Source organism: Heterodontus francisci, chromosome 2, assembly GCF_036365525.1.
Source record: "Heterodontus francisci isolate sHetFra1 chromosome 2, sHetFra1.hap1, whole genome shotgun sequence".
NCBI classification, from domain to species: domain Eukaryota; kingdom Metazoa; phylum Chordata; class Chondrichthyes; order Heterodontiformes; family Heterodontidae; genus Heterodontus; species Heterodontus francisci.
This window is the reverse complement of record NC_090372.1, coordinates 90,839,115-90,864,972: the sequence shown is the minus strand read 5'-3', so window position 1 is coordinate 90,864,972 and position 25,858 is coordinate 90,839,115. Positions and strand designations below refer to the sequence as shown.

General features: G+C 41.1%; 1 protein-coding gene across 8 annotated transcripts in view; it reads right to left on the bottom strand.

The window, feature by feature from the left end:
- Positions 1 to 2,976: 2,976 nt before the first annotated feature.
- The window catches only part of cdk6 (cyclin dependent kinase 6), a 378,044-nt gene continuing 355,162 nt past the window's right edge, over positions 2,977 to 25,858 (bottom strand). For 7 of the 8 annotated variants that reach the window (XM_068008695.1, XM_068008668.1, XM_068008687.1 and 4 more), the window contains 2 exons: positions 14,062 to 14,197; positions 2,977 to 12,867 (listed from right to left, as the gene is read on the bottom strand). In XM_068008695.1, the coding sequence (XP_067864796.1) occupies positions 12,721 to 12,867; positions 14,062 to 14,197 (283 nt within the window). In that variant the 3' untranslated portion in view covers positions 2,977 to 12,720. The remainder of the gene's footprint in view (positions 12,868 to 14,061; positions 14,198 to 25,858) is intronic. The other variant, XM_068008679.1, reaches the window with a different exon arrangement.

The window sequence follows — 25,858 nt, the reverse complement described above, 5'->3', positions numbered from 1 at the left end:
GGGTGAAGGGACTGAATGTATTGTAGCCAAGATGATACAAAGATAGGTAGGAAAGCAAGTTGTGACAGGGACACAGTGTTTGCAAAGAGATATAGATAGTTCAAGTGAATGGCAAAAATTCAGCAGATGGAGTAAAATGTGGGAATGTGTGAGGTTGTCCACTTTGGCAGGAAGAATAGAAAAGCAGAATATTAGTTAAATGGAGAGAGAATGCAGAATGCTGCGGTACAGCAGGATCTGGATGTCCTTGTACATGAATCATAAAGTTAGCATGCAGCAAGTAGTTATGAAAGCAAATAGAATGTTGGCATTTATTGCAAGGGTGTGAAGTATAAAAATTGAGACAAGGTTCACTAGGCTGATTCCTTCTGGGATAAAGAAGTTGGGCTGGATTTTAAGGAGCCCTCAATGTCGGGATCCATGGCGGAGGGGGGAGGGGTGCCTGAAGATGGCCCCGGATGAGGCCCCCCATGGACCTCGACGGCGGCTGGGCCCAGCCCGATCCTCCCGGTGGCAGTGGGGTACCGTAGCAGCCCCCACGCCTCTCGGCAACAGGAACACAATCACTATATGCAAATAAAGTAAATTAATAGATTAACATGTACTTACCATTAATCTAGATGTCCCGCTGCGATCTTCAGCCCAGCGGCTCTTGTGCCTTCGGATCCCCATGGTGGGGTGGGGGGGGCTTCGGATCCCCATGGTGGGGTGGGGGGGGGGGAGATAAGTTTATCAGTGCGGGAGTGGGGGTTGGGAACAGGGTCAAATTAACAGCATTGGTGTAGGGGATGGTGGGAAGTGTTGTAGTTTAATGTTTGTGCAGTTTGGTGGGATGGGGTGGCGGGGGTGTGGTGCAGGCGAAGGACAGATGGCAAAGGTAAGTGTTTTGAGGGGAGAAAGGACAAATAATTAATTTAATTGTTATGGGTGGGTGTGAGAGGGGCAAAAGAGATGTATTTATTTAATTTCATTAAATCTATCTTTATAAATATTTAAATATGTCGGGGATGGACAGCTGGCCCCCACCCCCGGCTATTTAAATGAGCCCACTCTTTGGCCTGAGGGTGGGAGTATAAAATTCAGTCTCTTGTCTTATGAGGAAAGGTTGAGCAAGTTGGGCCTATACTCATTGGAATTTAGAAGAATGAGAGGTAATCTTATTGAAACATGTTAGATTCTGAGGGGGCTTGACAGGGTATATTTTTTAAAATTCATTCAGGTATGTGGGTGTCACTGGCCAGGCCAGCATTTATTGCCCATCCCTAATTGCCCTTGAGAAGGTGGTGGTGAGCTGCCTTCTTGAACCGCTGCAGACCATTTGGGGTAGGTATACCCACACTGCTGTTAGGAAGGGAGTTCCAGGATTTTGACCCAGCGATAGTGAAGGAATGGTGATATAGTTCCAAGTCAGGATGGTGTGTGACTTGGAGGGGAACTTGCAGGTGGTGGTGTTCCCATGCATTTGCTGCCCTTGTCCTTCTAGTTGGTAGAGGTCCCTGGTTTGGAAGGTGCTGTGTAAGGAGCCTTGGTGCATTGCTGCATTGCATCTTGTAGATGGTACACACTGCTGCCACTGTGCATCAGTGGTGGAGGGAGTGAATGTTTGTAGATGGGGTGCCAATCAAGCACGCTGCTTTGTCCTGGATGGTGTCGAGCTTCTTGAGGGTTGTTGGAACTGCACCCATCCAGGCAAGTGGAGAGTATTCCATCATACCCCTGACTTGTGCCTTGTAGATGGTGGACAGGCTTTGAGGAGTCAGGAGGTGAGTTACTCGCCGCAGGAATCCTAGCCTCTGACCTGCTCTTGTAGCCATGGTACTTATACGGCTGGTCTAGTTCAGTATCTGGTCAATGGTAACTCCCAGGTTGATAGTGAGGGTTCAGTGATTGTAATGCCATTGAATGTCAAGGGGAGATGGTTAGATTCTTTCTTGTTTGATATAGTCATTGACTGGCACTTGTGTGGCACGAATGTTACTTGCCACTTATCAGCCCAAACCTGGATATTGTCGAGGTCTTGTTGCATTTCTCCATGGACTGCTTCATTATCTGAGGAGTCACAAATGGTGCTGAACATTGTGCAATCATCAGCGAACATCCCCACTTCTGACCTGATGATTAAGGGAAGGTCATTGATGAAGCAGCTGAAGATGGTTGGGCCTAGGATACTACTCTGAGGAATGCCTGCAGTGCTGTCCTAGAGCTGAGATGATTGACCTACAACAACCGCAACGATCTTCCTTTGTGCTAGGTATGACTCCAACCAGTGGAGAGTTTTCCCCAATTCCCATTGACTAAGTTTTGCTAGGGCTCCTTGGTGCCATACTTGGTCAAATGCTGCCTTGATGTCAAGGGCAGTCACTCGCACCTCATCTTTGGAGTTCAGCTCTTTAGTCCATGTTTGAAACAAGGCTGTAATGAGGTCAGGAGCTGAGTGGCCCTGGCGGAACCCAAACATGAGCGTCACTGAGCAGGTTATTGCTAAGCAAGTGCTGCTTGATAGCACTGTCGACGACACCTTCCGTCACTTTACTGATGATTGCTAGTAGACTGATGGGGCTGTAATTGGCTGGGTTGGACTTGTCCTGTTTTTTTATGTACAGGGCATACCTGGGCAATATTCCACATTGCCGGGTAGATGCCAGTGTTGTAGCTGTACTGGAACAGTACATCCATCCATGGATGATCCATCTGTGCCATGGCTGACACACTGTGGCTGCTACAAAACGCTAAGTTTTTGAAATTTATTTAGCTGACCCCCACATTTAAAGGACATGGGGTGCTACTCTCCCCCCAGTGCCGCCACTCACCCCTCCCTGCCATCTGATCCCGCAAACCCAACTCTCACCTACCAGCTGGGGTGACAGATCCGGTCTTATTCATTGGTATTCTGAGATTGGAATAATGCATACTTTAACACCTCAATAGAATTATTAAAAATCTTTTGGAAGTTAAGTAACACACTTTCATACAGTATTGTACACACTACAATATTTATTTATTTCCAAAATAAAAAGACATAGCAGCTAAGAACAGTTCAAGCTAAAGTAAGACACAAGGTACAGACAGCAAAAGTCCACCCACCACAAGCTGTAATAGCATTGGTGTATCTTGCCAATGCACTCTTGTTCCCTATTTAACACATTCTAAATTGTAGACCCTGGCAAGGCATAAAATTAGCAGCAAACATGAATCAGGAATGCTCTAAGTACAAAGCTATTACAACAAAAAATACTATAAATATGAAATCATATTTGTTCCATGAAACCTTTTTGGCATTCAAACTAATGCAACCGTGTGCTTTGCAAACTTAACCAGTTATATAGGTACTTGAACATATAAATATAATTTGATGCAACACAATAAGATTGTTTAACCAAAAAATAATCTGTAAGCTTTACAAATGAATTGAATTTAACTTGTAAGTTGAGAGCTCAATTGTCATACAAGTCTGTACAGAAAATATCTTTGTTATTTTATCATTTTTCTGTGACCTTTACTATCCATATTATAAAATTCTGTAGGTCTGTAGAGTACTATGTGGACCCAGAAGGAAATATGGTTGAAATTCCACAGGGGTTCTGCTGGTCTCTAACTCTGGGAAGGCCTCAGGGAAATGTTTGAGACCCAGTTGCCAGGTCTTTGCTATATCCATGAATAAGGGGTGGAACTTCTATCTGTTCCTTAAGAGACAAATAGCAGGTAGGGAGAGCGGGGCTGGAGGAGGAATTCTCTAATCCAGGAGTGCGTGCACCTTGGAGAGTTCCTGCTCCTGTTCCAGTTGGGACTCAGCATTTATGCAGCAGCAGTATGGTGAGTAGAGGCATATCAACTTCTGCAAGGGTGAAAGCCTGAAAAATAAAAAGTATTTTTTATAGTGTGTACTCCCATTGTTCACTGGGCTTATAGGAACGTTGGCTGGATTGAAGAGAAGAAGAATGTGTGAGTTTTTATGGGCACTGGGAAAATGAGCAGCAGGAATACATACAAAGTGCCGCTTACTCCGTGGAAAATGAGGTGTCTTCCCATTGACCCTGCAAAGTCCTGGGGTATTAGAACTGGAGGGTAGCACTGGATGCGATTCCATCATAACTGCTGGGATTGCATCAAGGAATGTCAGGGCCTCAGTCCACAAAATACTTTGCTGTGGTTAACTGAAGTTATTAAATACGAGCAGCCTGTTTATAAAGCAGTTGTGAACCAAAATTCAGAAAGTTATTTCAAACATTATAATTTGATTTGCATTAAAGTAAACTTAAGGAAATTGATTATTAGGTGCATACAAGCTAGTTTTGTCTCTATTTCTGCAAAGCACTGGTATTCTGATTTAATTCAGTGTAAAATAAAAAAAATACAGTGCAAGGTTAAGCAAGCAATAAAAATCATAGCTAATGGAACATCTTAAAATGTACTAATCCTAAAATGCACAAATGTGCATTAAATAGCAACAGGAAAGTGTTTTACTCACTGCAGGTTAAATACACAAATAAAACTTGCAGTATGACATGCACATTTTGCAAAACCTGAGGTCCACAATAACTTATGGCACTTTAGACTGACTTATGATTTAGCTGTTGGATAACTATACCTTCTGTGATACCTTCAGATATAAAGCACATATCATATTTCTATGATAAATGTTAATTTTCAGAAGTGACAGCTTAATAATTGTTGTCAGTGACCACAGCATAACATTAAGGCTAAGCCCATGGTAAATTGTATGCTCTAAATACAACACATTATCTTATGACTGAAACAGGCACAGACAAAAATTATAAATTGCCATGTTCTGGTGAATTAGGAAAGCATTTGTTATAACTGCAAGTTAAAGATACAAATAAAGATTGCAGTGTGTCTTGCAAATTTTGCAACACTTCAGGTTGTAGCAGTTCTACAATTACACATGGTGGATATTCTAAACTGGCCAGATATATTTTCAATGTCAAATATTCTAAGCATTATTTAGCTTCAAGTATTGAAACCATTGTACACTGTAAAACTGATATTGTTATTTGATATATTTAAACAATACCCCTGTTATGGATGACACATATACACTTTTGAATAAATATAAGAAGCTATGTAATTTGAAGGTAGGTTGTTAAGATTGTGCTTTGTTGAGACTGTTTTTTCACTTTGATGTGATGTGTGATGTAAAGTCATATAGTACCAGCAGAACTCTCACCCATCAACACTCAATATGGAATATATTCAAGGGTGGAGTTTCCACTTTGGGCAAAATTGGGTTCAAACTGCACTGGCTAGGTTAAAGTTCAAGTTTTGGCTAAAATCTATTTGCATAATCACAAATGTAAAATCTTCCATGAACCAGCGCAATTAATTGGTCAGCATAATAGAATCTAATTCTTAATTTTTTACCTTTGCGTTAGAAGATATTAATTGGTGTACTTAACAATTGCAAATGGACGCAATTAGTGGAAGTTCACCATCCTTATTTCGATCTGGGGGCTTGGCCAGTTTTGTGGGTGAGGCCAAATTAAACCGAAATTATTTTTAGATCAGCTTTAAAGATTGTGAAATCTCGATTTACACTTAGCGTAATTTATGCTTGGGTTTCTGCACTGATAACGAGTGAAAACTCTACCTCAAATTCTTTAGTTTTAAAGGGCTTTAGGAGGCTTTTGATCCTTAAACCGCTGATTCTGTCACTGGCATATTTTTCCACTGGGGAATCGTTTACACTATAACAGACTAGGTATAAGGTTTTCACCTTTTTAATCATAACTCTAATTACAAAAAAAGAGAAGTTATGTTTTAAGCACCAGAAACAGGGCAACAGCACCATATTTAAGGTAAAATATGGCAGAATGCCTGTCGCTTTGCCATATTCAATGACCTCTTAATGAAATTGTCGGAATGCCCATCTTTGGGGAAAAAAGGTAAATCAGGCATTCTCCCTTCTTTTTTTGCTAAAATTGGAATTTTCAGAATCTCAATTTGTGAACATAAGGCTCTGCATTTTAAGACTTCGCTGCAATTTTAAAAGCAGCGGCTTATTTGCATGGCCACGGCAGCCACCCCCCGCGATGACATAGCGGGGACAGAATAGTGTCCAGCGCCAATGCGCAGGTGCCATTTTTAAAGGGCTTACAGCCCTCAATGTACATTTAAAATTTAAAGGGCCAGTTAATGTGAAGTTTTGGAAAAATGAATGAGATGACCTTTCCGTGCATTCTCTCCCCCCCCCAACAATGGCATATCACAACATTCCTGTCCTTCTCCCCCACCCCGGAATTCCTATATTGAAAATTTGACCTTTCACCCCCCCCTCCAAAGTCCGGCACCTTTGTCCTTTACCTCTTCCCATCACCAAACCGAGGCGTTCTAACCTCGCTCCTCCCCTCCCGCACAGAGAAATAAACCTCCTGCCCCCTCCCCACAGGTGTCGCGCCACGTTTCCCCAAACGGGGATTTGAAGGTGCAGCATTGCCGGCAGCAAGAATGAAGATGGCAACGTGATGGCAGAATCACTGCGGGCTGCACGGTAAGTAGGCACTTACATATTTTAATGCGGGTCCCGTCGCTGAGCGGCAGGGTGGCTGCAGTGAGGCTTCGCCTCCACCGCAGAGATTGGCACGGGGTCTGCTCACGTCGGTGGGGCTTTAAAATCCAGCCCAAGAGCTCTGTAAAACAACTTATCTTGATGCTACCGCCTCAATTATCAAATTTTGTAACAATGTGATTAAAATATGTTTTTCATTCTGTAGATACTGACCACTCTTTGATACCTCACTTAAGTGACTTGTTATTGATGTGAGAACCTTCATAGTGAATGTTGCAGGCTATCATCACTAAGCACAATCTTCTCACCTGCTAACCACACACTGACATTTCCTTCTGGAGTTGCTGGATAGTGATCAGAAATAGGAATCCTGGTTGATGTTTTCCTTTTTAACCCATGGATACTAACTGTAGTGTCTCATATTTCCACCCCAGCTGACATTATACACACTGGGGATTGAATTTGGGACCTTCCTGGTCCTTATGGTTCAGCTATTCATTATCAACTTGTTGAACCATTGGACATAGCTGGCATAATTGTTATAAAATTTCATTTATAAGTACAAGTTGACTCATAACACTGAAACAGTATATAGCCAACCATTATCCAAATCAGAGCGTCACTTCACATGAGCCTTCCGAAACTATCTTGTCATATCCAATCGAGTCCCATGATTTTACATTGCAGCCCTTTTAAACTCATGATAGAAATCAGACACATGCTGAGCCATTGTGCTCCACTGAAAAAAACAGCTACTTATGATCCATTCCTGCATGGCCACACGTCATGGTGGTGACATATTTTTCAATAAATCAGGCTTTTGGTCCACGTTTTCAATCCTTTTCTATGGACATGAGAGCACAAAAATTAGCTTGCTTGATATTATACAAATGCTTCATACATTCATACCAAATTCCTCTCTTTGCTATTTTAATAGATGCATTATCCATTCTGGCAAAGGGTCTTTATCTGAATTATTAACCAATACATTAACCATTTTCCCCCTTCACAGTTGCTAATAGAATATATATTTTCTTGCATTTTCTGTTGTTTAGATTCTGCTATTTGCAGCTACTAATTCTTAGATCATAGGGTATTGTATGCACCATTTATTTTTTCTAAACACCTTGAACTCTTTGGTTCCTATTGTTATTATTTTGACATTTATTTCTTTTCAGTTGCCATCCATTCCCACAATTTCTGCATCTTCACAATGCTCACAAAATGCTTATTTCTTAATTAAAAACAAGAAATGCTGGAACCACTCAGCAGGTCTGGCAGCATCTGTGGAAAGAGAAGCAGAGTTAACGTTCCGAAGAAGGGTCACTGACCTGAAACGTTAACTCTGCTTCTCTTTCCACAGATGCTGCCAGACCTGCTGAGTGGTTCCAGCATTTCTTGTTTTTATTTCAGATTTCCAGCATCCGCAGTATTTTGCGCTTATTTCTTAATGTTTGAACACTCATTCTCAATTCTCTTTTATCACATTCCCTGTCTCTCTCCTTCTCAATACTAAATAATGTCTGGAGGAGCAGCATATTTCCTAAATATTCTGATTATTTTTAGAATTGGATCATTTGTCTTTTTTAGTAACTGTGCAGTAATTGCAGTTTAAAGTAATAATTTTGCTCATTGTTAAGAAGTACAATTACAAGAAAACAAACCATTTTTTACTGCTTGCTGTAACTATCAAATGCTTCAACTAGTTCATCCCTCAGCCATATCTGAGCGTCTGCATTTGTATTACATCTGAGCAGTTTATGCACTGTCATATCTTCATTTCAGATCTTTTTGACATTAAAGGTGAAGCTATATTTTTCCAGAACCCTATTAAAACAAGAAACCTTTAGTAAAGGAGCACTTTTAAAGTTGAAATATCCATCCATACCTTTAAATGTTGATATCAACAAATTGTTCCAGTATTTGGTTATATTGGTCTTGAGATAGGAAATGGGAAGTTCTCACAAAACAAGTACTGACACAATACTTACTATCTGCAATATTTTCTGAAAAATGTGAATTATATTGGCTGTCATGTATGTGATAATCCTTGCCATTGAAATAAAGAGCAAATTTATCACTTCAACAGAATCTATTCACACTTATATCAGTATTAAAAATGGCTATGGCCAATGTTTCAGAGAAAACTCAATAGCCTAACAACCACTGCACATCAAATTAATTTAGTGTCATGAAGTGCTTTGAGACATTTGAGAGTCACAATCATGTGCTATATAAATGTAGGTTATTCTTTAGCTATCTGCAAGTATTATAAAGATGTGATTAAGGGATCATAGTCTTCATGAAAAATAGTTTTACAAAGCTTTTTTGTTTGGCAATGAATACGTAATGAAATGGCACAAATCAAGACAGAATGCAAAATTACATCAGTTTTGCCCAATATAACTGTACTGAAAATTACACATAGCTCTTCTGTCTCCTCTATCCTAGAAGAATAAAAGTTTGTTAAACATTTTTTCATTTAGAATGTGCTTCTTTAAATATTTACAGATTTGATTACAAGGAAATATGTCTTGATAATGTTTGTTGTAGCTGTGGCAATGTAACCTGTATTACAATAGCTCTTGCCTTTCAATTTTATTTGTGAATATACAGCACAGTGTTTATTATGTTATTTGGAGACGTGTTAACTGAGATGTCACTCTAATCCACCGATTAACCTAGATTTGAAGCCAATACAGAAAACTCTATAGTGATGGATGTTTAAGGCCACAAGTCGATTATGTTTAATTATAGGTAAGACTGAGAGTATCAATGAGTAAGCAAGATACAATAGTCTCAGGGACGGACAATTGAGATCCAAATTACTATTATACAATGTAACAGCTGTAACTGGCTTGCAGCCTGAGCTACGCAACTATGGCTGGCTAGCGATTATAGTTATGGATGACGATATTATAAATCATACATGGCTATCACAATTTGGTAGTGATATTCACTGGATACACAAACATCCACTAGATGCTTTGCCATGTAAGCACTTAATGGACAGCAACCCATGAAATCCTTAACTAGACATTTTGCATAGAAACTTGAGAGTTTGAAGTACAAATTAAACTACAAAGAGGACTCTACTTTTCACATAGACTGCAAAAAACAAGACTTTCTGGTTATGTGAGCTTAGAGACATATGGGAACTCCACAACTGCTACTAATTTTATTTGGAAATACAGCTGTCTGCATTCCAATTATTAAGCACTTGGTGAAAGTAGAAATATATAATGTGACTCTTGTTTAGGAATATTTTAAATCTGAGTTTTAAAAAAGTTGGCAGTATAAGGTAGAATGTGAGACAGCAAGGATAAAACTCCTTTATATTGCTTATAGGAAACCAAACACAGTACTGTAACTAATATGAGCACTGGACTGTTTCATTGTTGTGTACCTCTTAAAAATAAAACAGACAACCAAAAGTACAGAAATGTCATTAGGGTAATATTTTTTTTCCAGAAGTGGGACTTCCATTGGTGATATGTTGGTGTGGAGGTGGGGATAACCACAGTTTAGAGGAGGGGGCTGTAGCACTGCAGTATCTGAGAAACAGATAGGCATCTAACAAGCACATTTGCATTTTGCAATATTGTAGGTCACTTTATTTCCTTGAATGAAAATGTATTTGTAAACTAGCAGAGCTTTAAAAGCAGGAAACCATGAATTAGTAGTTTTGTAATAAATTAAAGCCATAACCATTGTTCCATTGATGAGGGATATCCCTTGCCCCTTTTGCCATTTCTTTTGAACTTTATTTTCTTTTTTCTCTTTGCCGATCTATTAATCTACATCCATACTTTTCATGTTCATATTTCTGCTGGAGACAGTGGTTTAATTATAGTACAATGATACTGTGTTAAAAACTATCATTCAAATGAAAACAAAAAGCCACTTGAACATAATAGGGAGATGCTTGCTCGAAATTACTTCAGCCATTTTAGAAAATACAGCCTTAGGGATCTCTTGAAGGATAAAAATATTATCTAAAAGCACCATAGTCAGATTAGTTTCTGAGCATTGGTATCACATAGGTACATTTCTTCAAACTCTATTAATTCACCTGATGCTGACGTGTTAGAAAGTTTATCATTTCAGTTTAACATAAGTGCCTTGTTAAAATACAGATTAAAATTATCCCCTTTGTTTTGTGTAGTTTTTAAAGCAATATTTACATATTGAGTTGGTGCATAATATTCATTTTAATAACTTCAGCCTGACCATATATTCATATCCTAATTGCTGAGATTACATATTCCTCAACACTGAACTTCATCCTAATATATATTCTAATCAGTATTTTATCGCTTTGCTTTTCATCAGTTGCTAAAATAGCAAAATTAGTAATACAACATGTTTTATATAAAAGTTCCTTGCAATATTATGTTACTTTAGCATGTTAAACCCTCTTTATTCGTAGTAAATCAAAGTCAATATACCTTTCTCATCATGTTTTAGTTTTTGTAAACTGCAGAGTTTCAATACGCAATGTATTCTACTTATTCACCAATACAGTCTGAAAAGCCATCCATCAATGATATCTTACTAAGTATATCTGTCTTTAAGGCAAACATAAATATTAGCTACTATATGAAACCATAACTTCTTAATCTGCTTTAACACTTATCCAGATTTATATCCAAAAAACAAGCACTTTATGATTGCAAATCTGTAATATTACTGGAGTCATCGGAACAGATGGATTTCCACTTCAACACAATCACTACAGTACTGTTTGTAAGGAAGATACTAATATGCATTGGACTAGATCATTTCATCAGTGCTGTATCACACCACAATAATTCAACTATGATGGGGTATTTATCCACTCATATGTAACATTGCAGTTGACTGGGGATGCCACGCATCCAGTTTATGCTGGACAGTCTGCTTTATCAGTGGTGTTTCTGGCAATTTCCTAAATGTAAACTTGTGACAAAAAGTCAGATTTGTTTTTGCACACAAATTCATTTGTTTCAACATACTTCTCTGTGCCTTTATCTGCAGGAATCAGATTCCAAGCCTATTCAAGTTTGCAATTAATTTCATCAACAAAACAACAAAGAGATCACATCACCCTTACCCTGCCCCTAAAAATGACTATCCAGTTTTAGATTAGGCAAATGGTGGCAACCCTAAATTGAACAGACATGACTTCATAATCATGTTCTGCAAGTGCTAGGTATGAGGAGTGTTCCTGTGAGATCTGAAAAGCATCATCGGCTGAAAAGTTGATGTGATCCGTTCACTAGCTCCTTCACTTTGCATTTAAACATACTGATGTGTTAAGCATTTTATAATTCAAAAGATATATTTCCCAAAGTCTGTGTAGCACTGTTTTCTATTCTGTTGCAGCATATATAAAAATACCATCTAGCACAAGCAACTTTCATAAATGCAAAAAAGTAGTCCTGATTTTTTAAATTTTTCTTTCTTGTTTGCAAAATATGTAGCAGTTCTTTAAATCCCATTTTTTCTTTTAAAATCTTTGTTTCCGCAAAGGACACAGCCACCGAGCTGTATAAAAAGCAAGTAAGCAATCTTTTCAATGGGTTCTGAAACTTCTTTCCAAATTTGTTGATGTTGAAGATTGTTGATACCCAAAATGTTCGCAGCACCATGGATGACAGCTGAAGAAATACATTTCACTTTTCCCGGTGCATAATTCAAAGAACATTTAATAACTACATTTGTCAGTTAGGAGATTTTGCATCTATTTTGTTTAAAGTTTGAATTCTGGCCTTAGCAGCTGATGATTAAAAACTCTGGCAGGTTTGGCAGTGACTGTATTCGGTAGGTTTGGCAGTGACTTTATCACATGTTCCAAATAGTTCACATTTGTAGCACTCCACATTCAGGTAACAATTTGCAGCATTTGTGAATTGACAGCAGCTAATCGAGTCCAGAATTTTCCTGGGTTGGGAGGGAGTGGAGGGGGAAGCCGCAACAGTTTTTGCATTGTATCAATAACAGTAAATCTCCACTGGGGTATTAAATCATGAAAGCACAAGTCGGACACATGTTTCAAAAGCAGCATATGGATGAGATTGTGTCATAATATAAAATACTTATTTGTCAAGTAATCTTTGAAAGAGTATAAAGTCTAACCAAGAATTCAATGCTTGACAAATAAAAATACGGTAAAAAAAATCCGTACGTCACGCAGCCTTGTCCACTCCTGGTAGACGTTAAGCTCTATTCTCCGCTGAAGATGATTGGTTTGGAGATGGACACAAGTTCTGGTTCTCAGTGTATTTCTCATGGCCCATAAAATATTGATGGGACAGTGCACTGAAAGCAGATATTCTCTTCTCTGGGTTGAAGGTCAGAAATTTCTATTGAAAAAAAAGATTAGAAATAAAGTTCCAAATTAAAATTAGCTCAAGATTCAGTAAATACTTGTTTTTTGCCAAAGCCCCTGTTGCAGTTACAGCAGCAGCTCCAAAGAAATTCCCTGCTGTAACATTTCGTCACAGACATAGAACTTTTAATATGAAATATACTGTCATGAAGACCCCACCTGCCACGAATGAGGCATATTAATTTCATCTTATGAACATTGATTTTAAACTGTTGCTGGAGTGAACAGATGACTTGTTTAAAGAGATCAGCAGTGGCTGGAAAACATTTACATACTAAGAGACAGTGCCTGGAGACAAGAGAACTGCTCCCTGATCCAATTAACCCAAATGGATCTTGATCACCAGACATTGAATGTGTAAGAAAGCCAGCATTCCAAGGTGACTGCTAAGATGGAGAACCCACAAATGCAGGAGTTTGTTAAAAAACTAGTCACACGATTAATTTGCTGGCTCAGGTTTTTGGTTTTGAACTGCTCACAGCAACTGAACTTGGAAGAAGAGAACCTTTCTCCTGGCTAGCTCCCTCTCTCACGAATCTCCCGATCCACTGAAGTCACTTAAACCTCAAGAGAGAAAAGACTCCTCCACTGAAACAAGTTTTAAAGCCTGCACTGGGCCCCATCGAAACGGCAAGATTTACCGGCAATCAAAGACTCTACATCGAACCCAAAGGACCTTAAATAAATCCCAGCTATTGCCTCAAAGTTTTCCCCTTTATTCTTTCTACTTTTCTGTCTCTATCTGCGTGTGTGTTTATCGCGTATGCACGCGAGCATGGTTGCGTGACATATTTGTAGTCGTTAACCGAATTAGAGTTTAAGGTTAATAAACCTCCACCTATCTTGTTTAAATTTAAGAAAACCTGTCTGGTTGATTTATTTGCCTTACAATTAGAGAGCAGTGAACAAGGATTCACTGAGGGGGAGCTTAAAACACGGTGTTTTTAAAATTAAACCCTATTACAGTTAAACCAGGCAAAGGCTGAGAGGGAACCCCTAGATGTCTTTTTCACCAGGTCGTAATATTCATAGATATATTCAAAATATTCATAGATATATTTTGGTAAGTTTTCATTCCGTCGATTCCACATTTTTCAGTTATAAATATTTGATTTGCTGACAAAAAGGGATTATTGCCTTCATGAAGAATATATTAACACAAGCATACCAGCAGCAGGTCTTTCCCTGGTTCATTTATCTCTGGTACTAAGTCCTGTATTGGTTGTGGAGATCTTGTAGAAAACGCATCTCTTGGTAGGGCCACTTCACGAGGCCAGTCATCCTCACTTGGAAGACCAAGTACACTGTGTAAAAGAACAATATTTTAACTCAGGAGCAAAACGCATTCAAGAACAAAACCACATTCATAAAAACTCACTTGTGTGAAGTTGTGTTTTATAATGGGACATATTTATATTTCCTTCTGTCATTTTTTAGTTTGTTTCTTCCATGTAATGTGCCATTCCACAGCCAAAAGAATGGATAGGCTGCTTTATGTCAGATATCTATCAAAACCACTCTATTGTTGTCTTTTTGGAGGTGCACTTAAGTAGCTTGGGTGATTTTTTTGAATTTCCCTCCCTTGCTGAGAGAAGTGCCCAGTCATCCTCTAGGTGGCAGACCTGAAGTCGGCCACACATCGGAAGGGGTGAAATTCCTCTTGATGAAAAGCTGATTTCTTCCTCTAATTAGCAACCTGCTAACAAAATATAGGGCTGGATTTTGTAGTCCCACTGCCGGGAGCGGCGGCAGGCGTAGAAAATGGCTGCCGTCCCTCACGAGACCCATGATTCGTCAGCGGGCGGCCACTTTAAATATTCACTGAGGCCACCCTCCCCACCGCCCCCCCCCCCCCACCAATTATGTGGCAGGGACGGCATTGGCATTGCTGTTCACGGTGTCACTGATGTGGAAGCCATGCTGGAGCCATTTCTAAAAGGCTGCCAGCCTTGCAGACAATTCAACAAAGTGCAGAGTTGCCCCTTGCCACCCCCCCCACTACCTATCAGGGTGCAGAGTTCACCCCTTCCCCACCTTGGTGGCATCAGCTTTCCAGTGTTGCTCGTCGTGCTGAGGATCGGGAACTGAAGGTAAGATCGCTGCAGTTTATATTGTAATTCATGCAAATGTGTTATTTAAATATGCTAAGTTGGGTCCCGTCGCAGAGTGGCAGAGGGGCTGCCACAGAGTTTCCTCACCGCCGGGAAGAATGGGTTCCATGGTGGCGCCGCCGGTCCGATTTTCCAGCCCTCACCCCACCCCTGCCACGGAACCCGACATCGTGCTGGGAACAAAATCCAGCCCACAGTCTCAGAAATCACAGGTTTCAAAGCTGTGAGTTCCTGTGACTGAAGCAATTTGTATATTATTGAGAAAAAAATGGCTGTTCCATTTTTTTTACTATAGGAATTTCACCTTCAGTCTGGGTAACTGTGGGTGTTAATTATATCATGCTATCGCCTACAACAGTCTTAATGGGCAATGAAAATATAATGGGATTTAAATGAATAGAGGCAGTCTGATTGATGGATTCAATTATTAATGTTCAAATAACTATCAATGGGATCTGAGAGAGCCCCTCCTCCTAGTGGAAAAGGGCAGCTTTAATGACATTGTACAGTAATTATTTTAATAGCTTGTTAGAGTAAAATAAAACAGCAACTGACAGCAAGGTTATATCAGTAACATGAATAAACTTAACATTTTCACATTGTTACCTCTGAACCCTCAGAGCTATCTCAGACAAGATTCTCTCGGTGGATACGTCAATTGTTGTTCAGTCTCCTCCTCCTGAAGTCCCCAGCATCACAGATACCAGACTTCAGCCAAATCGATTCACTCCGCGTGACATCAAGAAACGACTGAAGGCACTGGATACTGCAAAAGCTATGGGCCCTGACAATATTCCGGCAACAGTACTGAAGACCTGTGCTCCAGAACTTACCGCGGCCCTTGCCAAGCTGTTCCAGTACAGCTACAACACTGGCATCTACCCTGCAATGTGGATAATTGCCCAGGTATGTCCTGTACACAAAAAGCAGGACAAGTCCAACCCGGCCAATTACCGCCCCATCAGCCTACTCTCAATCATCAGTAAAGTATGGAAGGTGTCAACAGTACCATCAAGCGGCAATTGCTTAGTAATAACCTGCTCAGTGATGCTCAGTTTGGGTTCTGCCAGGGCCACTCAGCTCCTGACCTCATTACATCCTTGGTTAAACATGGACAAAAGGGCTGAACTCAAGAGGTGAGGTGAGAGTGACTGCCCTTGACATCAAGGCAGCATTTGACCGAGTATGGCATCAAGGAACCCTAGCAAAACTGAGGTCAATGGGAATCAGGGGGAAAACCCTCCGCTGGCTGGAGTCATACCTAGTGCAAAGGAAGATGGTTGTGGTTGTTGGGAAGTCAATCATCTGAGCTCCAGGACATCACTGCAGGAGTTCCTCAGAATAATATCCTAGGCCCAACCATCTTCAGCTGCTTCATCAATGACCTTCCTTCAATCATAAGGTCAGAAGTGGGGATGTTCGCTGATGATGGCACAATGTTCAGCACCATTCGTGACTCCTCAGATACTGAAGCAGTCCGTGTAGAAGTGCAGCAAGACCTCGACAATATCCAGGCTTGGGCTGATAAGTGGCAAGTAACATTCTTGCCACACAAGTGCCAGGCAATGACCATCTCCAACAAGAGAGAATCTAACCATCTCCCCTTGACATTCAACGGCATTATCATCGCTGAATCCCCCACTATCAACATCCTAAGGGCTACCATTGACCAGAAACTGAACTGGAGTAGCCATATAAATACCGTGGCTACAAGAGCAGGTCAGAGGCTAGGAATCCTGAGGCGAGCAACTCTCCTCCTGACTCCCCAAAGCCTGTCCACCATCTGCAAGGCACAAGTCAGGAGTGTGATGGAATACTCTCCACTTGCCTGGATGGGTGCAGCTCCAACAACACTCAAGAAGCTCAACACCATCCAGGACAAAGCAGCCTGCTTGATTGGCACCCCATCTACAAACATTCACTCCCTCCACCACCGACGCACAGTGGCAGCAGTGTGTACCATCCACAAGATGCCCTGCAGCAATGCACCAAGGCTCCTTACTCAGCACCTTCCAAACCCGCGACCTCTACCAACAAGAAGGACAAGGACAGCAAATACATGGGAACACCATCACCTGCAAGTTCCCCTCCAAGTCACACACCATCCTGAGTTGGAACTATATTGCCGTTCCTTCACTGTCGCTGGGTCAAAATCCTGGAACTCCCTTCCTAACAGCACTGTGGGTATACCTACCCCAAATGGACTGCAGCGGTTCAAGAAGGCAGCTCATCACCTTCTCAAGGGCAATTAGGGATGGCAATAAATGCTGGCCTGGCCAGTGACGCCCACATCCCATGAATGAATAAAAAAAAAAGTCAAAACTGAACGCCTGTATTAGGAATAAGAAGTCAGGAAAGGAACGCTAAAGTCTAACTGAATTCTATTTAGTTGCATTTGCAACATTTAGATGTGCCACTTGAGGGCAGTGTTTATCCCTTTTGTCAAACTATCGGAAGGTGAATGTGAATTGTCCAAAGCCAGTGAAAAAGTGACATTTCTGTCATTTGCCTTAACTGATATATATGCGATACAAATGACTAGAAATATAGATATCCGAATAAAAATATATTATTCACCTTAACCACACTAAAGATATGAGCTATTTGTGCTAAGATCAAGCTACTAGGCACTATACTAGAATCAAATAATTTGATTATCCTATATGAGGACGAACATGCCTTTTATGAAAGCATAAGCAATACTTAGTGAAAAGGTTGCCTGGAAATACTTCTGAACTGCAAGTATAGTTGCAGAACTTTCTGGGTGGGGGGGTGGAGGAATTGAGGCAAGTCTTGGATAAGTTTGTATCCATCTGAAATTCAGACAGTGGTGGGCACTTCCTGTGTCAAACCACGACTCCGTGTAGACATCACTGGAAGAGGTAGGACTGGCAGGAATACCTCCCCCTCCCTGTCCTACATTACAGCAGGGATTACTTTTCAAAAGTACTCCATTGGCTGTAAAGTGCTTTGAGATGTCCGGTATTCATAAAAGGTGCTATATAAATGCAATTCTTTCTTTCTCCCACGTCTGCCTCCATTGCCTTCAACACTAAATAAGCCTGCCTGTGTAGGTTCTAATCCTGGTGGATGTGGAGCTTGCAAGTTTGTGAAATGCCGGTTACCTAAGGGCAATTTTAAAATGTAACTTTTTTCAGAGATTTATAGCTATCACAGTGGCACCTGCTGCAGCAAGGTGTCACTGTGATATGTGCCCCTCCTATTGGGGCAGGCACTTGGGTTGCCATGTAAATTACCATGACCTCAGTATTTTGGATGGGCTCAGGGATGCATCATTGGCCGGGCATAAGTTCCACTCCAGCCCTGACCTGCCTGCAGATGGTTGCCCCAAAAATGTATAGCTTGCTCTTTCTGTGATTTTAATTTTTGTGCTACTCAATGTACTGCACCTGCTGGCACATTACTGGCATTTTGTGTGCATCAGTACTGATAGGCAGAATATGGATATACTGGCTGCATGTACTTCCACGGGGTGAGGTAGGGTGGCAGACAGAGCTTTTCATGTAGTACTCCAAAGCGCACATATCATTTGCTGGTCTCCTGTATTGCTAGTCTATTATCTACTGATTGAGAAGTGTGGACAGGCCAGCTTGTCACTTTCAACTGTTGGAAAGAGAATGTCATTACAGGAGGCTGGTCTTGAGTTGGAAATGAGATAGTAAATTACAGGTTGGTATGATGCTGTTGCATTTATAATGCGCATCTGGCACTGAGCAGAAACACTGTCTGACAATAGCATTAGAATATTACAGGATAAATTTTCTGAATTTGCACTCCCCACAAAATTTAATGTATGGAAAATCTAGTGTGGCCCCTTGACCTCTGCACCCGAATTCACAACATGTGCAGCTCTGCACCGGCAGCACAAAGGTGTAAGATTTACTTTTGCATTTTCAAATAGAATCTTCTATAGGTCAAGTTGCCCAAAAACTTCCATTACAAACTCTTTACCTAATGTGACCTGTCCTCCTGCTAAGTATCTGTTTATGAATTGATATCACCAGGCAGATGCCTTTCATCTCACTGTTGAAAGATAGTCCACATTTAATTTTGTTGATGGTCAGTTTGTATTGATTTTACATTAATTTTAATATTCATTTAGTAATGACGCCTGGTGGTGCACAAGATTTTTCTCTGCTATCCAACACTCAGTCTGAACCAGGAAGTGTAAGATACAATATTTAATTCAATGCCAATCATGTACAGAAAATAATTAAAGAGAGGAAAAGAAAGATGGAACTAACAGAGAGATTTAAAAGAGACAACTTTTAAATCTCCAACAATACTTCAAATTGAAGGAATGAGACTTCACACTTGTAAAAGATAATTATCAATGCCAGAGAGGTTGTTAGGCACCATTAAAAATTAAATTACACTTGAATGGACAAGCCCTAAATTTTTCTGGCATCTAGTGGGTAAGTACCACATAAGCACGTGAGAAATCAGAGGAGTAGGCCATTCGGTCCCTTAAGCCTGCTCCGCCATTCAATAAGATCATGACTGATCTGATCTTGGCCTCAACGCCACTTGCCTGCCTGATCTCCTATGATTCAAAAAACTGAATATACTCAAGGCTGGAAACAAAGATAGACAAAGACTCAGCCTCTTGGGTTGAGAATTCCAAAGTTCACAACCCTCAGAAAATAAATTCCTCCTCAAATTCATCTTAAATGGGTGACCCCTTATTGTGAAACTGTGCCCCTAGTTCTAGATTCCTCCATGAGGGAAAACATCCTCTCAGCATCTACCCTGTCAAGCCCCCTCAGAATCTTATGTTTCAATAAGATCAACCCTCATTCTTCTAACTCCAATGAGTATAAGCCAAACCTGCTCAACCTTTCCTCATAAGACAACCCCTTGATTCCAGGAATCAATCAGTGAACCTTTGCTGAACTGCTCTAATGCCAGTATATCCCTTGTGAAATAATGAGACCAAAACTGTACACAGTACTCTAGGTGTGGTCTCACCAATGCCCTGTGCAGTTGTAGCAAGACTTCCCTACTTTCATATTCCATCCCCCTTGTAATAAAGACCACAATTTCATTGTTTTAATGCCGATGCTGTTATAGTGAAGCTTCTGGAGGAGCAGGACAACTCGGACAGCAACTTCCTGACTTCCGAGTTTAACTGAGCATGTGCTGTCGGCAAAGTTGCTGTCTGATTTACTCCTTAATAACGGAGAGCACCGAAAGTCTCACAGTATTTTTACTGCAAAATCCGGGCCATAGTGCAAAGGCATACATTACGTTTAGGTGTCACTTTCATCTGATCACACTGCCCCTGCGACTTTTATCTCCATCACAGAAGAGATTTTGGAGGAGCATTAAAACAGTGCAGGAGTGGCAGAGGGCATACACAAACAACTACAGGCAGAAAGTCTAAAGAAGTGTGTCACAATCAGGGTGGAACTTGAGGAATTACAGATAAACATTTAGGATAAATATTTGTGGTTAGTGTTAAGTTAGTTTAAGTATTTAGTTTATTGGTTCGTGTTTTTAGTTTATTGGTTAGTGTTTTTAGTGGTTAGAGTTTTAATGTTAGCTAAACAGTTAGATAGCCTTAAAGCTAAACAAACAATTTTAAATAATTACTAACTAACATGACGGGACAGCTGGGGTCCATTGTATGTACATCCTGGGCAATGTGGGAACTCTAGAACACTGTGTATCCCAGAAAACCACATATAGAGTTTCTGAACTTGAGAGGTGACTGACATCACTACAGTGTACATGGGAAGCTGAGAATTTCTTGGATAGCACTTTTCAGGAGTTGGTCACCCTGGAGACTTCAGGCAAACTAGAAGGAAAAAGAAGGCAGTGCGGGAATCCCCTGGGTGTGTGGTATTCACAAAGTGGCATTCAGTATTGAATTGCAGTATGGGTGATGACACCTTGGGGAGTACAGTCACAAGCAAATGCACGGCACTGTGGGAGACCGGAGTTGGGGAAGGGGGCGGGTGTGGGGCATAAGAAAGTGTAAAAATGCAGTTGTTACATGGGATTTGATAGCCAGGGGGATAAGCAGGCATATCTGCAATCGAGGACGTGAGTCCTGAATGGTGTGTTACTTCCCCAGTGCCAGGGTAAAGGATATCACTGAGTTAGTGCAGGACATTCTGCACGGGGTAGGGGTACAGCTAGAATTTGTGGCCCATATTGGAACCAATCACATAGGCAGTAAAAGGGTTGAGGCAGAGTTTCAGGAGCTTGGAAAAAGATCAAAGAACAGGATCCTAAAGATGGTATTCTATGGATTACTCCCAATGCCACATGCTGCTGAGTACAGAAAGGGGAAATGAGTGCAATTGAATAGAAGACTGGACAAGTGGCACAAGAGGGAGGTTTTCTGATTCCTGGGCATTGGAACCAGTTCTGGGGCAGGAGGAACCTATATAAGCTGGATGGGTTGCACTTGCACAAGCTGGGCCCAATGTCTTTGTGAGAAGGTTAACGTGCTGTGGGGAGAGAAATTAGGATGGAGCAGCAGAGAGGAGAGACAAGGTGCAAAGAAAACTAGGAGGGACAAACAGCAACAAAACAGAATTATGTCAAAATAGCACGAATCAGATAGGGGGAGAAAGCAAATCAAACTAGCATGGTATTGGAATGCATTTATGGAAATGAGGGAAGTGTTACCAATAATGTTGATGAGCTACAGGTGCAAGCTGCCACATGGGTTATGATGTATTGGTTATAAGGGAGAGGTGGCTTAAACACTGACAGAAATCAGAACTAACATTCCTGGCTACAATGTACTCAGGGAGGTAGGGGGCAAAGAGAAAATTGGGGGAGGTGGTGTGGCAGGATAGATTAAGGATAATGTTACAGTGCTACAGAGGGATGACATACTACATGGTTCAAAAACTGAATCTATTTGGTTAGAGAAAAGGAAGAGAAAAAGAGGTGTTACACTGCTGCATGTTTAGACCCCAAATAATGAGAAGGAGATTGAAGGAGAAAATCTGTAGGTAAATTTCAGAGAAATGCAAAAATAATAACACCGTAATAGTCAGGGACTTCAATTACCCTAACACAGACTGGGGAAAAAAAAGTAAAGATAAAGGCAGGTGAAGAATTCTGAAAATGTGTACAGGAGAATTTTCTTTATCAATACGTTTCTAGCCCAAAGAGGAATGAAGAAGTTCTGGGGGGATGAAGTAGAGCAAGTGGAGTGTGTTTCAATGGGAGAATATCTGGGTACTAGTGATCATAATATAATTAGGTTTAAAGTAGGTCTAGAAAGGGACAAAGAAAAATGAGTCGTGAAAATACTCTACTGGAACACAACCAATTTTGGTGATTTGAGAAGGGCAGATGTAGACTGGAAACAAAGATTGTCTAGGAAAGCAGTAAATGAGCAAACCAAGTGTATTTCCATAAGTAGGAAAGATATAGCATCCAAACAAAGAACAAAGCTAGAACTCCTTGGATAACAAAGGAAATAGAGCTTAAAATAAAACAGAAAAAGGAGATTTATGACAAATGGCAGGTACTAAAAACCAGGCAGAATACAGAAAATGCAGGGAAAATTGAGAAGGGATATAAGAGCAAAGAGTATGAGAAAAGATTAGCATGTGACATAAAAGGAAATGTAAAAATCTTTTAAAAACATATAGAAAACAAAAAGGATGGTTAAAGGAATAGTTCGCCGATTGGGGGGAGAAAAGGAAATCTTCCTGTGGAGGCAGAGGGCATGACTGGAGTAACAAATAAGTACTTGGCATCTGTCATCACAAAAGAAGTGGATGAAGTTAATGTCGCAGTAGAGATATTGGATAGGATAAAAATAGATAGAAACAGATGCTAAATATTTTGTCATCACTCAAAGTCAACAAATCATCTGGTCCACAGGAATGTTAGTATGGAGTTAGCCGAAGCTCTGACCACAATCTCTCAATCCTCCTTTGATATGGGAGTGGTGCCAGTGGACTGGAGAATTGCATATGTTACACCCCTGTTCAAAAAAGCGGAGAGGAATAAACCAGGTAACTACAGGTCAATCAGTATAAAGCCAATATTGGGAAAACTACTGGAAACAATTAGAGTCATAGAGTTATACAGCACAGAAACAGGCCCTTCGGCCCAACGTCTGCGCTGACCATCAAGCACCCATCCAATCTAATCCCGTTTTCCCGCACTTGGCCTGTAGCCTTGTATGCTATGGCATTTCAAGTGCTCATCTAAATACTTCTTAAATGTTCTTGCCTCTACCACCCCTTCAGGCAGTGTGTTCCAGATTCCAATCACCCTTTGGGTGAAAATTTTTTTCCTCAACTCCCCTCTAAACCTTCTGCCTCTTACCTTAAATCTATGCCCCCTGGTTATTGACCAATTGTCAAGAACAAAATTAATTTTCAATTGGAGAAACATGGGTTATTAAGGGACAGGCAGCACAGATTTGTTAAAGGCAAATAGTGTCTGACTAACCTGACTGAGACCTTTGATGAATGAACAGAGAAGGTTTATGAAGTAGCGCAGTAGATGTTGTATATATGGAGTTTGGAAAGGCATTTGATAAAGTACCTCATAACAGATTTATCTGAAAAATAGAAGCCCATTGTATACTTGGGTATGAAATTGGCTAAGGAATAGGAGGCAGAAAGTAGTGGCGAACATATGTTTTTCTGACTGGAGAGAAGTATGCAGTGGGGTCCACCCAGGAATTATTATTAGGACCATTGCTTTCCTTGTTATATATAATGACCTGACATAGGTACAATTTTGAAGTTTGCGGACAATACAAAACCTGGCAACATAATAACTAGCGAGCATGACAGTAGCACACCTCAGGAGGACATAGACAGACTGGTGAAATTAGAAATACACATGGCAAATGCAAGTTAATGCAGGTAAGTGTGAAATTATGCACTTTGGGAGAAATAACATTGGAAGGCAATATAATCGAAATGGTATAATTTTGAGGGGGATCCAAGAACAGAAGGACCTGCAGTGGGAGCAGGGGGTTCGTGTTTATGTTAACAAGTCTTGTAAGATGGCAGGGCAAATTGAGAAAGGGTTAGAAAACATATGGCATATTTTGCTTTGTATAAAGAGCCCTTTCCTATCCTGAGTGGTGTGAAACAGGGCTGTGTTCTCGCACCCACACTTTTTGGGATTTTCTTCTCCCTGCTGCTTTCACATGCGTTCAAATCCTCTGAAGAAGGAATTTTCCTCCACACAAGATCAGGGGGCAGGTTGTTCAACCTTGCCCGTCTAAGAGCGAAGTCCAAAGTACGGAAAGTCCTCATCAGAGAACTCCTCTTTGCTGACGATGCTGCTTTAACATCTCACACTGAAGAATGCCTGCAGAGTCTCATCGACAGGTTTGCGTCTGCCTGCAATGAATTTGGCCTAACCATCAGCCTCAAGAAAACGAACATCATGGGGCAGGATGTCAGAAATGCTCCATCCATCAATATTGGCGACCACGCTCTGGAAGTGGTTCAAGAGTTCACCTACCTAGGCTCAACTATCACCAGTAACCTGTCTCTAGATGCAGAAATCAACAAGCGCATGGGTAAGGCTTCCACTGCTATGTCCAGACTGGCCAAGAGAGTGTGGGAAAATGGCGCACTGACACGGAACACAAAAGTCCGAGTGTATCAGGCCTGTGTCCTCAGTACCTTGCTCTACGGCAGCGAGGCCTGGACAACGTATGCCAGCCAAGAGCGACGTCTCAATTCATTCCATCTTCGCTGCCTTCGGAGAATACTTGGCATCAGGTGGCAGGACTATATCTCCAACACAGAAGTCCTTGAAGCGGCCAACACCCCCAGCTTATACACACTACTGAGTCAGCGGCGCTTGAGATGGCTTGGCCATGTGAGCCGCATGGAAGATGGCAGGATCCCCAAAGACACATTGTACAGCGAGCTCGCCACTGGTATCAGACCCACCGGCCGTCCATGTCTCCGTTATAAAGACGTCTGCAAACGTGACATGAAATCGTGTGACATTGATCACAAGTCGTGGGAGTCAGTTGCCAGCATTCGCCAGAGCTGGCGGGCAGCCATAAAGACAGGGCTAAATTGTGGCGAGTCGAAGAGACTTAGTAGTTGGCAGGAAAAAAGACAGAGGCGCAAGGGGAGAGCCAACTGTGCAACAGCCCCAACAAACAAATTTCTCTGCAGCACCTGTGGAAGAGCCTGTCACTCCAGAATTGGCCTTTATAGCCACTCCAGGCGCTGCTTCACAAACCACTGACCACCTCCAGGCGCGTATCCATTGTCTCTCGAGATAAGGAGGCCCAAAAGATAGGGGTACTGAATACAAAAACAAGGAAGTCCTGCTAAATCTTTACAAATCTCTGATTAGGCCTCAGCTGGCGTATTGTATGCAATTCGGGGCACTGCATTTTATGAAGGATGTCAAGGCCTTTGAGAGGGTTCAGAGGAGGTTTACCAGAATGATACCAGGAATGAGGGTGGTGTTATGTAGAGAGATTGGAGAAGCTGTGTTTGGTCTCCTTATAAGAGAGAAGGTTAATATAGAAATTCAAAATTATGAGGGGTTTGATAGAGCAAGTAGGAAGAAACTGTTTTCTTTGGCCAGTGGGTAGGTCACCAGAGGTCATGGATTTAAAATAATTGGCACAAGAACTCGAGGGAATATGAGAATTCTTTTCACACAGAGAGGTGTTAAAATCTGAAATTTGCTACCAGAAAGAAGAGTGGCATCAGATTCAATAGAAACTTCTAAACGGCAATTGGACATGTACAGGACTTGAAAAGGACTAATTTGCAGGGTTATGGGGAAAAAGCTGAGGTGTGGGACTAAATTGGATACGGCTTTCAAAGAGCAAGGCACGGGTGTCACGGTCCGAACGTCCTCTTT